Source organism: Gorilla gorilla, chromosome 7, assembly GCF_029281585.2.
Source record: "Gorilla gorilla gorilla isolate KB3781 chromosome 7, NHGRI_mGorGor1-v2.1_pri, whole genome shotgun sequence".
NCBI lineage: Eukaryota > Metazoa > Chordata > Mammalia > Primates > Hominidae > Gorilla > Gorilla gorilla.
The window spans coordinates 141,440,572-141,453,658 of record NC_073231.2 but is presented as its reverse complement, the minus strand read 5'-3'; the positions used below and the strand labels follow the sequence as shown (position 1 = coordinate 141,453,658).

The 13,087-nt window shown below is 37.7% G+C and overlaps 1 protein-coding gene across 9 annotated transcripts in view; it reads right to left on the bottom strand.

The window, feature by feature from the left end:
* KHDRBS3 (KH RNA binding domain containing, signal transduction associated 3) overlaps positions 1-13,087 on the bottom strand; it is a 199,860-nt gene that overhangs the window by 37,421 nt on the left and 149,352 nt on the right. For all 9 annotated transcript variants that reach the window (XR_002007132.4, XR_002007135.4, XR_010135055.1 and 6 more), the window contains one exon: positions 12,021-12,103. Coding sequence is in view for 4 of the 9 variants with exons in the window: in XM_004047562.5 (XP_004047610.1) it covers positions 12,021-12,103 (83 nt within the window). In the remaining 5 variants the exon portion in view is untranslated. The remainder of the gene's footprint in view (positions 1-12,020; positions 12,104-13,087) is intronic.

Here is a 13,087-nt window from a genome sequence, read left to right as displayed (position 1 = left end):
TTTACACTTGCAGTGTGCTCCAAGTTATGTTTGTGATACTCTGCACAGAAAATGAGCAGATACGAGGTGAGCTGGAAGCTATCTATCACCAGGTGATAATGAAGGTGCCCATGATCATCCCTCCACAGTCAGTACTACTTACAGAGCACCAGCAAAATGCCCAGCAGTGACAGATACATAAAACACAATCACAAATTCCAAGTGCCACGTGCCAGGCTCCATACTAAACTGTTCAAGTATATTCTCTCACTATGTTTTGTAGGTGGGAAAATTGAGGGTTAGTGAAAGATCACATACACAGTGAAGTGGAAAGGTCAGGTCGGCCTGACTCCTAATCATATAGTATTTTCACTCTATCTTGTTTAATATACTTTGGAATTGACTATCTTACTCTAATTTCTGGGAGATTAACCATGTCAAAACGCTGAGTACACATACTTAAAGACATCAATGAAAGAGAATACAAAAAATAAAACTACAACTCAGTTACTTACTAAAATTGGGGTAAAAATCTAACCATAATACATTTTGTAACTACTAAGAAAAACTGGGAGAGAAATATAGTTACCATTGATACAATGACTTATTAGTATGTAAACCATTTTTATATCAATTATTTAATGTAATTGTTACAATTCTGTGGACAACCTAAATTCAACACATCCCAAATGAACCTATTAGCTTTTTCCTAAATCTCATTGCCACTTAAATTAATTATATCACTATCTATCCAACAGGTTGAGAAACTGAATTTATCACCTAACCCCTCTTTCCCAGAACTCTTCCAGAAATTGCTTACTCTTTTCAATTAAAGAGCTCTTAAATATATTCGCACTGTCAGACACTCACTGTTACACTGTAAGTTCAGGCACTTATTGTAAAAATATTGGTTCATAAGTCACAGATATTTTTAAGGCTCTCAATGCACACTCATAAATTACCTTCCAAAAGGAACATATCCCTTCATGATGACAAATACAAGGGAAAAATATGATCCACACCATGTCTGAATATTATTTCAGTTTCTAAAGTTGTGCGTCTAACGATGAGGTATCAATCGATTCTGGGGAATTCAGGCACCGACATTCTCCATTACAAGTCAACCTGCAACAAGTAACTTAGAGCTCTGTCCTCAAGTCTGTGCTTCTGACACATTTTAGGACTCTAAACAATCTAAATTAAATGAGCCTTTAACAACTTTTTATTGCACAAATAAGGTATCAAAATGGCATGCATAATTTTATTCAGATTATTTGTTGGGATTTTATTGACTGGAGACATTCTCAGAAAAGACTATAATAGTTTCTGGATATAATACTTAAACTCATAATAACAACAGTTACATAGAGAGGTAGTATAGCAGAGTGCTTAGACTGCCTGGGTTCACATGCCAGCTCTAGCACTCACTCTCCATGAGTTCAGGGAAGTTCCACTGTCTCTGTGCCACAATTTCCTCATCCATAAAATGGTATAATAATAGTAGCTGCTGGGTGTGGTGGCTCACTCCTGTAATCCCAGAACTTTGGGAGGCTGAGGCAGGCAGATCACCTGAGGTCAGGAGTTTGAGACCAGCCTGGCCAACATGACAAAACCCTGTCTCTACTATAAACACAAAAATTAGCTGGGTGTGGTGGAGCACTCCTGTAGTCCCAGCTACCTGGGAGGCTGAGGCAGGAGAATCGCATGAACCTAGGAGATGGAGGTTGCAGTAAGCAAAGATGGTGCCACTGTATTCCAGCCTGAGACAGAGTAAGACTCTGTCTCTGAAAAATAAAATAAAATAAAATAAAATAAAATAAAATAAAATAAAAGTAGCTAAAAAGGCTATAAAATGCTTACAATGGTAAACACCTACTACAGGCTACTACAGCAAATTTATTGAACTATTATGTATATTACATCTGCTATCTCACTTAATTACAATGTTGTAAGTCAAACAGTCATCATTTTACAGAAGAGAAAAGAGTCAAAGAAGCAACCTAGTCAACATCGTAGAGCTAAGAAAGTAGTACAGCTGACATTCAAGTCCAAGCTTTTGTGGATTTATAGTCACTGTCTTTTTTTTTTTACTAACAATAATGCTACCTCATTTTAAAAGTCAGAAATTATACAAAAGTTATTATTCTCTTCCATCAAAAAGAGATTATATATGCAAGATTTGTAGAAAAAATTCTTTAAAAAATAAATAAATACATTTTAAGAATGTATGAAACACGAGGAATGAAACATGGGAAGACTTTAGAGTAGGTCTTTATCTTACAGACTTAAAATTCTATAGTGAAGATTTAAAACTGGAGGTTTGGTCATCAACACAAGCGCTTTTTAGAAACCCTGTCACATAATCTACATTTTAGTAATGAACCCGCTTCCCTGGTATGTTCACTCTCTGCAGCATCTGTCATTGCTATGAATGGTTGATCATAAGTACTGCTGTAGTCTTCTCAATGCTATTAAGCAGATGGCAGCGCTAACTCCAAATGATGTAGTACATCTCCCTGGTGGACTTTGTTTTCATTTACTACCATTATTCTACAATTCCTCAGTGATAAATCTCATGTATTCTCAAGAACATTAAAGAGTAAAGTGACAGTGGCAATTGATTTATTGCCACTAGCTTGCCTTTGCCCCGCTACCGTGTTGTCATACACTTGTGGAGATCATGCATGAAGATTCCATGTGGTGGTCTTCTCTACATTTATAGGAACCTAATTTTTTTCCCCCTTACTAGTTGCTTTTGAGTTAGGCAAAAGAATGTAAGCTTGATCTCAAAGAGAACAGTATGAGGACTAACTGATATGAATTAGCTATGTGACTTTGGTCAAGTTCAAATTCTGTGAATGTCAGCTCCTTTTGTAAAATTAAGGAATGACAATCCTACAGAAATTCTTAGGAATTAAATGACACAATATGTATGAGAGCACCTAGATACATAGTAACTCACACTTGGTAAGTACGCAATAGATATTTCATTCCTTCAAACTTTGTTAAGTAAATGAATCTTGAAAAACATTTTCCTTTTTTATTAGTTTAATTCTAAAGAAATTCCTGGTGAAGATACAAAACTTCTTATTTTCAATAAAATCAAGGCATCAAATTTGGTAGGACACTGTAACTTAGTGAGAAGCTCAGTCTTGCTTCTCAGACTCATCTAATCAAACTTTCAGTATGAGCAGTGTTTCAGGTTGTCCACTGACTGGCGACACAAATGCTCAGTGCAGCATTCACCAAACCCCAGCCATTCAGGGACAACTCTCAGGATATGCAGTGTACTTGCCATCTACATACACACCTATCCTGTTCGTGACTTCATACTAACTCTCCACGTTAATTTTCTTTTACTTTAAACTTGACATCACTGAATTACAGCAATAATCATAAAATCATGTGTTTGATATGCTAACCACACTCTTCCAATAACTTTATAATCTAATCATTAAAAATTTTTAAGAAGTCTGCCCATGTAGCATCTGAAATCGCATTGTGAGACGTCAATGATATGGGTAACTACTCTTTGAAAAACACTAGTATAATGGAATGAAAATGGACCTTGAAATCAATAGTGTCATTAAGAGTGTCACTCAGGCTACTTAAACTCTGAGTCTCAGTTTTCTCAATAATAAATTGAGGATAATATCCACCTTTTATGGTTAAAATTAAGATCAGAGGGTGGTTGTGTGTGTGTGTGTGTGTGTGTGTGTGTCTGATACACTACAGCAGACGGTCAATATATAATAACTATAATAAACAGCAACACTTACACATGCTAACATTCTGTCTTGGGCTGTTCCTTCCCATTTCCCTGTCAGAGCTGACAAAGATTCTCTGCTTGGCTAAACTTTAGTCAGCCTCCTGATCCTTCTCCTAGGCCCATCTGTGGAGCTCCTTGTAAAATCCAGTTTTAAAAAAGAACCTTGCTGAGTCAGTTTAGCAAGAACACGCCACCCATGATATCTGATCACCCTCAATATCTGATCAGGTTCCTTATCCTCCATCATTCCCCAGGGGAGGGGATGTCTGACCATTCTGGCCTGCCTCCGGCAAGAATCCTGTTAGGTCAGTTCAGCCAAAATCCCCCCTACCACTGATGTTTCCTCTCAGTAATTTTCTATCTCCTGACCCTAGCCCGACTTCTTGGCTATGAATTCCCACTTGCCAATGCTAGATGCAGAGTGGAGCCCGGTCTCTCTTCCCCACTGCAAAGTCCCAGTGCAGTGGTCCATGTATCTATTGCAGTGGTCCTGAATAAAGTCTGCCTTACTGTGCTTTAACAAGTGTCACCAAATAATTTTTTTTCTTTACAGGGTTGTAGCTTCACTTTTTCACCCCTGTCTCTACTCTTTTTTTTGGTTTTTTTTCTTACCATGGGGTCTTGAGAATTAAGTATTTACAGGTCTATGGGGGTAATTTGGGTTGATATCTCTTGTTTTTTGTTGATGTCTACATAGTACTTTGTTAGAAGTATTTTTGTTGACAGTTTATAATGCTCAATTTCTATTAGCACTTTCTGAGACCCTTTATATTCTATTCAGTTTATGATCACTATAGGAGCCAAACAGTTCTTTGGAGAATTTATACTTTTTCAGAAACATAGACTAAAAATATTATGATAGTTATTAGGATTGTAAATAAGACATCAAATATAAACTAATTCCACTTAGCTTAGAATAAAATAAAGACATATACAAGGGGTTTCCAGGAGTCAGAAATGGTCTGTGAAGATTCAAGCCATGTCGGGGCAGAGGAAGGGCTCTGAGGGCTGAGGCCATTATCACCCATTCGTTTTGATTCACTATACTAGCTATTCAGAAGCTGTGTATCCACAGGAAGTAATCAACATCTATTTTTGAGCCAATGTGTATTAGAATAATTCCAATATTGTAAAGAAGTTTATATTTTTCTTCATAGTAACTGTGTCAAAATCTTGTTACTCATTAAATGTGTGAAGTTAGATAAACAATACTTTTGTTTTATACTGTAATGTTAGCATTATCAAGGTCATTACAAAAATCAATGGGGAAATGTACCTGAACTATATTGAATTTTTTTATGGGAATTCTCATTTGTACCCTGATTTGAATACAAGGTATTTGAAAATTGGAAGAAAAAAATTCCTAATTTGTAAAACCTCCAAAGATAAACTTGTTTCTGTAACACAACAGTGTCATAATAATGAGGACCTCAGGAGTTTAAAAGTCACTATGGAAAGAAGCCCTTCCACACAACATATCATACCCAACGGTAGCCAGGCTGCCTTGCTGTCTTACTCAATTTTGTTTTCAGGTGAGATATGGCTGTTGACCTTACCGACTCTCAGTGTACAGGAAATACTGACGCTGACCATCCACAGGAAAGAAGCCCTTTGCAAGGTTTCCTCTCTCACTATAAAACATTTGCTCACACAGTCCTTGCAGGTTTCCCAGAACCTGCTCTTCGTAGCCACTCTTGTGTCAAACAACAAGCAGAAGGAATTTAGAGCTGCAGAAGGATGGCAGGAACTCGGGCTCACACTGTGCTACCTCCCTATGCAAACCATCTCATTCAGTCCTCAAGCAGAGACAACGGAGTGGACAACAGACTTCCCTCTACACAGTTTACAAAGACTACGTGCTTTTCTGTCTCTCTCAGCCTTCAGGCCAGCCCTCTAAACGAGAATCTTTTTACACTGTTCTCACAAGTAGAAACAGTTACACATTTTATAAAAGGAGGCTTAGAGAGGTTAAATAACTCACCCCAAATTACAGAGCCAGTAAATGTTAAAGTTGGTGTCTGACCATAGATCCGTCAGACTTAACCACTGTGGCACCGGTCTCTGTTTCTGATACTACATCGGCATAAATAAAAATGTTTTTGAACTTGTAACTGTAATGTGCTTATGCATACTATAATATTACTAAGCTATATTTTAAATAACATACAAACATTAAAATAGGAATTTAAAAAGTAGGAATATGAGGGGCCGCTTTCCAGTTCTCTCTCTGAGGCTTGTGGACTGTGTTGCTGTCTTGCTTACCCCTAAGTGAGTATGTGCCAGAGACAGACACAGCCAGAATCATTTAACTCAGTGCTGTCTATGAGAAGACACTGTAATAGAGAGCTTTCCAGTAGCCACATGTAAAAAAAGTAAAAAGAAATAGGTGAAATTAATTTTAATAATTTTTTTTAACATTCTTTTTTTCATACAAAGTCTCTGGAATGTGGTGTGAGTTTTACACTTCCAGCACATCTCATTCCGGACGGGCCACGGGTCAAGGGTCCACAGCTCCATGTCTAGTGGCTGCCATGGGGGACTGAGCAGCTTTTACCTCTGCTCTGTGCTCCCTCCTACCGCACAAAATGTCAAAGAACATTTGCAGAGCAGCTTTGTACTCTAAAAGGAGGCCAAGTGAAGAATTCTTCACTAATACTGAACTATAACTGTAGCATTGCACGTACTTTCAAATTCTGAATTGAGAGAACTATTTACGTATGAAATCTTACGGAACCTGAATTGTCAAAATCAAGACATGTTAGATTAGACATCAAGTGCTACATGGCACTGCCCACCAGTGCATCTGAAAACTGGGTGCTCCTTGACAGCAGTGGAAGTAAATGCTATTCACTGAAGGGATCTCATGTAAAAGTGGAAAAACAAGTTGCTTAATTTCACTAGTCTAAGCCTACGACTGTAACATGTATATTTAATATAAATTAAATTCCCTATTTGCTTAAGGTAGTCCAAATTTGATAAGGCAAAACTTCTAGTGCATACTGAAGCAGAATTCCTAAGAGATTTTAAAACATCACAAAGTATTAGATCTTTGAATACTGTATATGGGAAATATAAACAGGAATTAGTCCCAGCAACTGTAATCAAAACCATGACAAAAGGAGAGCTGAAAGGCAATGGAGACAGTATAAAAGAGAATGTTTTGGCACCGAGGTGATTTCTTTGGGCTTTACTTCTCTGAATTTGGGAATGAGGAACTTCACTTCTCTGAATTTGGGAATAACATTTTTAAACTTGAATTTAGCAATATGGAAGGGTATGCAGAGAGGGGAGATAATTTATGTAAAGTAGATGAAATAATGCCAAGCACAAAGGAAATCTAAGATGATGGCCGTGATGATTTCCTTGTTAATGTCTACTATTTGATGCTGGGGATGATCTGAAAATCTGCTCTCCTAACTAGTTCATACCAGGTTCCTAATTCTGAAACGTGCAGTGTTGTGCTTAAACCGGTGTTAGAGTATGTGCATTTTATGTGCTGAATTGTGTACCTTGCCTTCTGAAACTCATGTATTGAAACCCTAGTCCAGTACCTCAGACTGTGACCGTGTTTGGAGACAATGCCTTTAAAGAGCTGATTTAAATTGAAATGAGGCCTTTAGAGTGGGTTCTAGTCCAATCTGACTGGTGTCCTTCAAAGAAAGGAAAATTTGGATACAAAAAGAGGCACCAGAAATGTGGGTGCACAGATAAAAGAGCATGGAAGGACATGGGGAGAAGGCAGCCATCTGCAAGCCTGGGAGAGAGGACTTAAGAAGACTGGAGTGTTTCATTATGGCAGCCCCATATAGTAAACTAATATGGTGCATAGAACCATTTCTTCACCCCACACTATATATAGCTGCTTCCTTTCAATTTATAGCAGAGCAGTTACTCAGTGTAAGCTAAGAGTGCTGTAGTGGAAAAGATACTAATATATAGTTACAGTCAGACCTCAGTTCAAAGTTTGTCTCCTTTGTGTCAACTGTACGATCTGAAGCAAGTTATCTAATTGTGTGAGCCACTGTTTTCTTCTTTAAAAGGGACAGATATTTGACATGTTATGAGGATTAAATGAACACTCAAGAGTATCTAGCAGTGGCTTCTGCACTTGTCCATGTGAGCACTTCTCATACAGTTCTCTGTACTCCTTCAGGTAACACAAGTTGTAGCACAGAAAAGATCACTTCAAAGAAGGTAGACTGGCTGTCACAAAAGATGCTTCTTTTAGTGAATCTTTCCTGATATTTAAAGGGCTTATAATTTATAACATACCAGTATCTTAATTAGTCTCTGCCTCTGAGCTCACCATCTGCCAATCCAGCCTTCACAACTGTCATCTAATTAATTTCTCTAAATTCAAGTATAAACACATCATACCTTTACATGTAACCCTTCAATGGCACTGTCTCAGCTCCTTGTGGAGGAAACATGCTGTCACTCCTCCTGGCCCCTCTCTCCCCACAGCTCCTGTGTGCCACATATTTCAGCCCTACACAATTATGTGTAGTTGCCACACAAAACTTCCTGTTTCATGCCTCTGTGACTTGCTGGCCTTACTCTGTGAACTGCTCTTCCCTGTTTGTCACCTGGTGACTACTGCTTATCCTTCACTTTCTCAGGTAAATGTCCACAGTATTCCCAACCAGAATTTAGCACAGTCTTCTTATGAAAACAATGAATTTCTCCTCAGACCGCTCACGATAATTAGAATATTACATTGTTTTAAAATATTTACATTTGTTTTTTTCTAGCCAGTAAGCTTTTCAAGGATAGAGTCTCCGTCTTAATAATCTTTGTATTCCAAGCATCAAGCATAATGCCTAGCACAAAATGGACATTCAACAAACACTGATTGAATAAATAACCAAAGAATAAATGCTTATCATCTGTCATATAAATATATAATCAGAGCTTCAAGTAGAAAGACCATGAGCTTTAAAAGCCTAGGTTCATATTTGGGATTAGTCACCTACTTCTCTGAGCCTCAGTTTCATCATGTATATTAACTCTTGCTGTTGTCATTTGTATTAAAACAAGACATGTAAGTAACAGATTAAATTCCATGCCTGATTTAGAGCAGGCTCTAAGTAAATGCTAGCTCCCCTTAGTGATCTATCAGTTTACCTGCAGTCACATTTTGACATCACTCTCCTTGACAGATCACAGCATTTAATAGGGCAAATGCTTTAAGTTTGGTTCTTTATATCAAATATCAAAAACCAGAAGATCACATGGACTATAATCTTGTATTGTAAATATACTTCATAAAAAAAGTTACATCTTGGTTTCTACATCTATTAACTGGAGGAAACTCTATTTATCGTATAGGACTGGGTTGATGCCTGTGAAGATCTACTGAAATCAAATACAAAAAGCATTTAGCATAGTATCTGAAACACATTAAAAACTCAATAAATATTAAGTCGCATCTCTTTTCTCCACAGAATGAATCGAACCGTAAACATCACTATATTGTGATACAGTTCAAGCCAAAAAACATGCTTGCATGTGAAAGTCCAACACACGGAATAGAGTCATGTGCTGCATAACGACGTCTCAGTCAACAACAGACTGCAGGTATAGCGGTGGCGCTATGATATCATAATGGTGCTGAGAAATTCCTGTCACCTATGACATCTCAAAGATCCTGAGCCTGTGTAGGTCTATGCAAATGTGTGTATTTATGTCTTTGTTTTTAATTTTCAAAAAGGTAGGCCCGGTGTGGTGGCTCACACCTGTAATCTCAGCTCTTTTGGAGGCCAAGGTGGGCACACTGCTTGAGCCCAGGGGTTCAAGACCAGCCTGAGCAACATGGCGAAACCCCATCTCTACTATAAATACAAAAATCAGCCAAGCATGGTGGCACATGGCTGTAATCTCAGCTACTCCGGAGGTTGAGGCACAAGAATTCCTTAAACCTGGAAGGAGGAGGTTGCAGTGAGCTGAGATCACGCCACTGCATTCCAGCCTGGGTGACAGAGGGGAAAAAAAAATTTACAAAGTAAAAAAAAAAAAATTAAAATAGATAAAAGTATATAGAATAAGGATATGAAGAAATATATTTGTAGAGCTGTACAATGTATTTGTGTTTTAAGCTAAGTATTATTACAAGAGTCAAAAATTAATAAAAACTACAAGTTTATAACGTAAAGAAGTTACAGAGGGCTAAGGTTAATTTGCTATTGAAGAAAGAAGAAGACTTTTTAATAAACTGAGTGTAGCCTAAGCGTTTAGTGTTTATAAAGCCTGCAGTGGTGCGCGGTAATGTCCTAGGCCTTCACATTCACTCACCACTCACTCACTGACTCACCCAAGAGCAACTTCCAGTCCTTCGAGCTGCATTCATGGTAACTGACCTGTATGGGTATACCACTTTTTATCTTTTATACCATATTTTTACTGAAGTTTTTCTATGTTTATACATGTTTAGATACAGAAATACCATTGTGTGTCCACTGCCTGCAGTATTCAGTATAGTAACATGCTGTTCAGGTAGACCATACAGCCCAGATGTGTAGCAGGCTGTATCATGTAGGTGTGTAAGTACACTCTATGATGTTCACACAATGACAAAATTGCCTAAGGACACATTTCTCAGATCATATCCCAGTTGTTAAATGACGCATAACTGTATATACATCCCATAACAGATACGGGAACAGAACTAACAGAAATGTGCAGTGAGCCTCTCACACAAATGTATCAGGGTTAAGAATACGCACTTGACAGTCACACACCTGTTACCATTTTATCAGCTGTTCGGTCACAAGCAAGTGCCAGAATCTCTTGGTTATGTGATCTCCTCATCTACAGCAATACCATCAACTTTATAGTACTGTTGTCAGGATTGATGTGTTCAGACAACCTACACTGTAAGGCCTTACAGAACTTATGGAAACAGTGCCAGGAATATAGTATGCACTCAGCAAATGCTGTGGGGATGGGAGACTTGCTTTGCTAGGATATTTAGACTACATACTGAAATATTTGTGGATATTTCTGTTTTTAAACAAAATCTGAGGACTTATTTATAAAGGGTACATATCTTTGAGTTAGAATATGTGACTTAGAATTTCATCTTTTCACTTGCTGTGCAATTTCTGGCAAATTACTTAATTTTGTGCTCCTTTTCTTCATGTATACAATGAAAACAATGGCATATACTTCATAAAGTTGCTGGGATACCTAAATGAGACGGTGTATACAAAGTCTTATCAAGCATTCACCACATGCCAGTCACTGGGCTCCGTAAGTGTTAGGTCTACCCTCAACACACTAAAGGGCACAAACACGATATACAGGCTTCCACCAACAAAGACCAGTTGAGAGTCAAAGTTTGAAGGCTACTCAATACTTACAAGTTATAGAAGAATAAAATTTGGTATGAGCAAAAACAAAAAGTTTTTTTTATATCCCTATCTACCTCAGTACCAGAGTTAACAAATAAAGAGAACCTATGTGTTCAAAGCTTGACTGGCACTGGACGAGTTCAAAAGTGAATTTGTGTTTCATCTAAATCACCTCATAGTCCATATTTTCTTATGCTTCAGAATCACTACAAAGCCAATATTTTGTTTTATGTGTATATCTACCTTTGTCTTCCACTTAGAATTTTAAACATAAAACAAAAGGTTTCCACATATTTAGGAAAACATTCTCAACATAAGAAACACTAATTTCATGTATCAATGAACATCAAGGTAATATTATCAGAAGAGCTAAGTATGAAGCTCTGTTTTGCCTCTGGTAACATTTAATTATTTGTGGGTAAATATTTCTTTGGAAAATAAATCACAACTAAGTCATTATTCACAGGTAGGAGTTTGAAGTTGATAGAAAACAGGAGAGCTGCTATTTAGAAATTGAAATGTCCTATGAATAGGAAACAAAACTTTTGACACTTTCTTCTCCAGGCACTGACAATGCAGGATACTTACACATTTCCAATGTAATTTTGGGCCTTAAGACTAAATAGTCACAGGCTTTGAGGCCATTGTTCCTTCTCAAAATATACTGAAAATTTAAGTTGAATTTTTAGACTAAAATTTCAGTTTTTATTTCCCAAGCCTGATTTCTTTAACATTATAGTAAACTTGGGTAGGGTAATACATGCTGGTTGCTAGAACAGACAGGGCTTCTCCATTTAAACAAATACAAAAACAGGGCAAGCCAATTACCCTCTCTAGCTGACTGCCATACTTTTCCCAGAATATATGAATATGGAAGGGAATGGTTTCTGTTGTGGGGTCTGGTAATAAAGACTGACTCTTACCTTTGGGCTGGGGTGCTATAGCTGTTATCATAGGAATCATAACTCTGTTCATCATAAGCAGTGCCATATCCATCATCATAGTCCTAAAACATAACAGGAGAAGTACAAAAACATTCAGAGAAGTTTCTAAAAAGAAAGAAGCATTCTGCTTTTAGTGAATTTCCATTAATTCAGCTAGCATTTAATTATATGTCTACTTATAGTGTAAAGAAAAATATAGGAGTGAAAATGGTGAAGAACTTCCACACATTCTCTCTACAAAAGCAAAGAGCAATTGGTAAAAATGGTCAGAATCACCATTTTCAGAACCCTGGAAATTAACCAAAAGATTGCAGAGCTCTAGAAAACATTGTCTTTTTTCTTTTTTTTAAATGGCTGAATCCTGGTAAGAACAGTGAGCTTTGCGCTATTCTAACTTGTCTTATTCCCATGCCCCACTCCCCAGCTCTGAAGGAACCTTGAAAACCAACGGCCACAATCACCAGGAGTCTAGATGCTGCTGGAGGGGGCAGAACAAGGCTGACAAAACCCCATTCCTAGAGAACTGTCTTCATTTGACCTGACTCAGACTTCACCCCTTGCAAAATGCCTTTTTCCTCAGGGTATCTGAAGAAAATACTTAAAGGCAATTGTTTGACATTTCTGCTGCCTGAAGTAGTGAAGAAAAACTGAACAAACAATGGGCTAATCAAAAATCTTCAAAAGAAAAGTGGGGAATGAGGTGTCCAAAACAGGTCTTGTAAAGCTCTGAATTATTCCTGGCAATCTAGAAGGCCGGAACCATGCACAGTGCCACATCCATGCCCAGAAAAGACCCGAGAGGGCTCTGAGCTCTCTCTTCTGGCTGACCTTGAGGTTAAGCATGAGTCCCAACAGGCACCCAGAGGCCTTTGGCAAAGATTAGAAAGTTTCTAGGCATTTACTAAAATCTCTGCCCAATCATTAGCTGACTAGTAAACTAACACAGAGGAGACTTCAATAGCAATGCACAAGAAATAGAGACTTTATAAGATTAGTTTAGAAAAGTCACTAAATAACAAAAACAAGAAACCATGGAAAAAATTGAT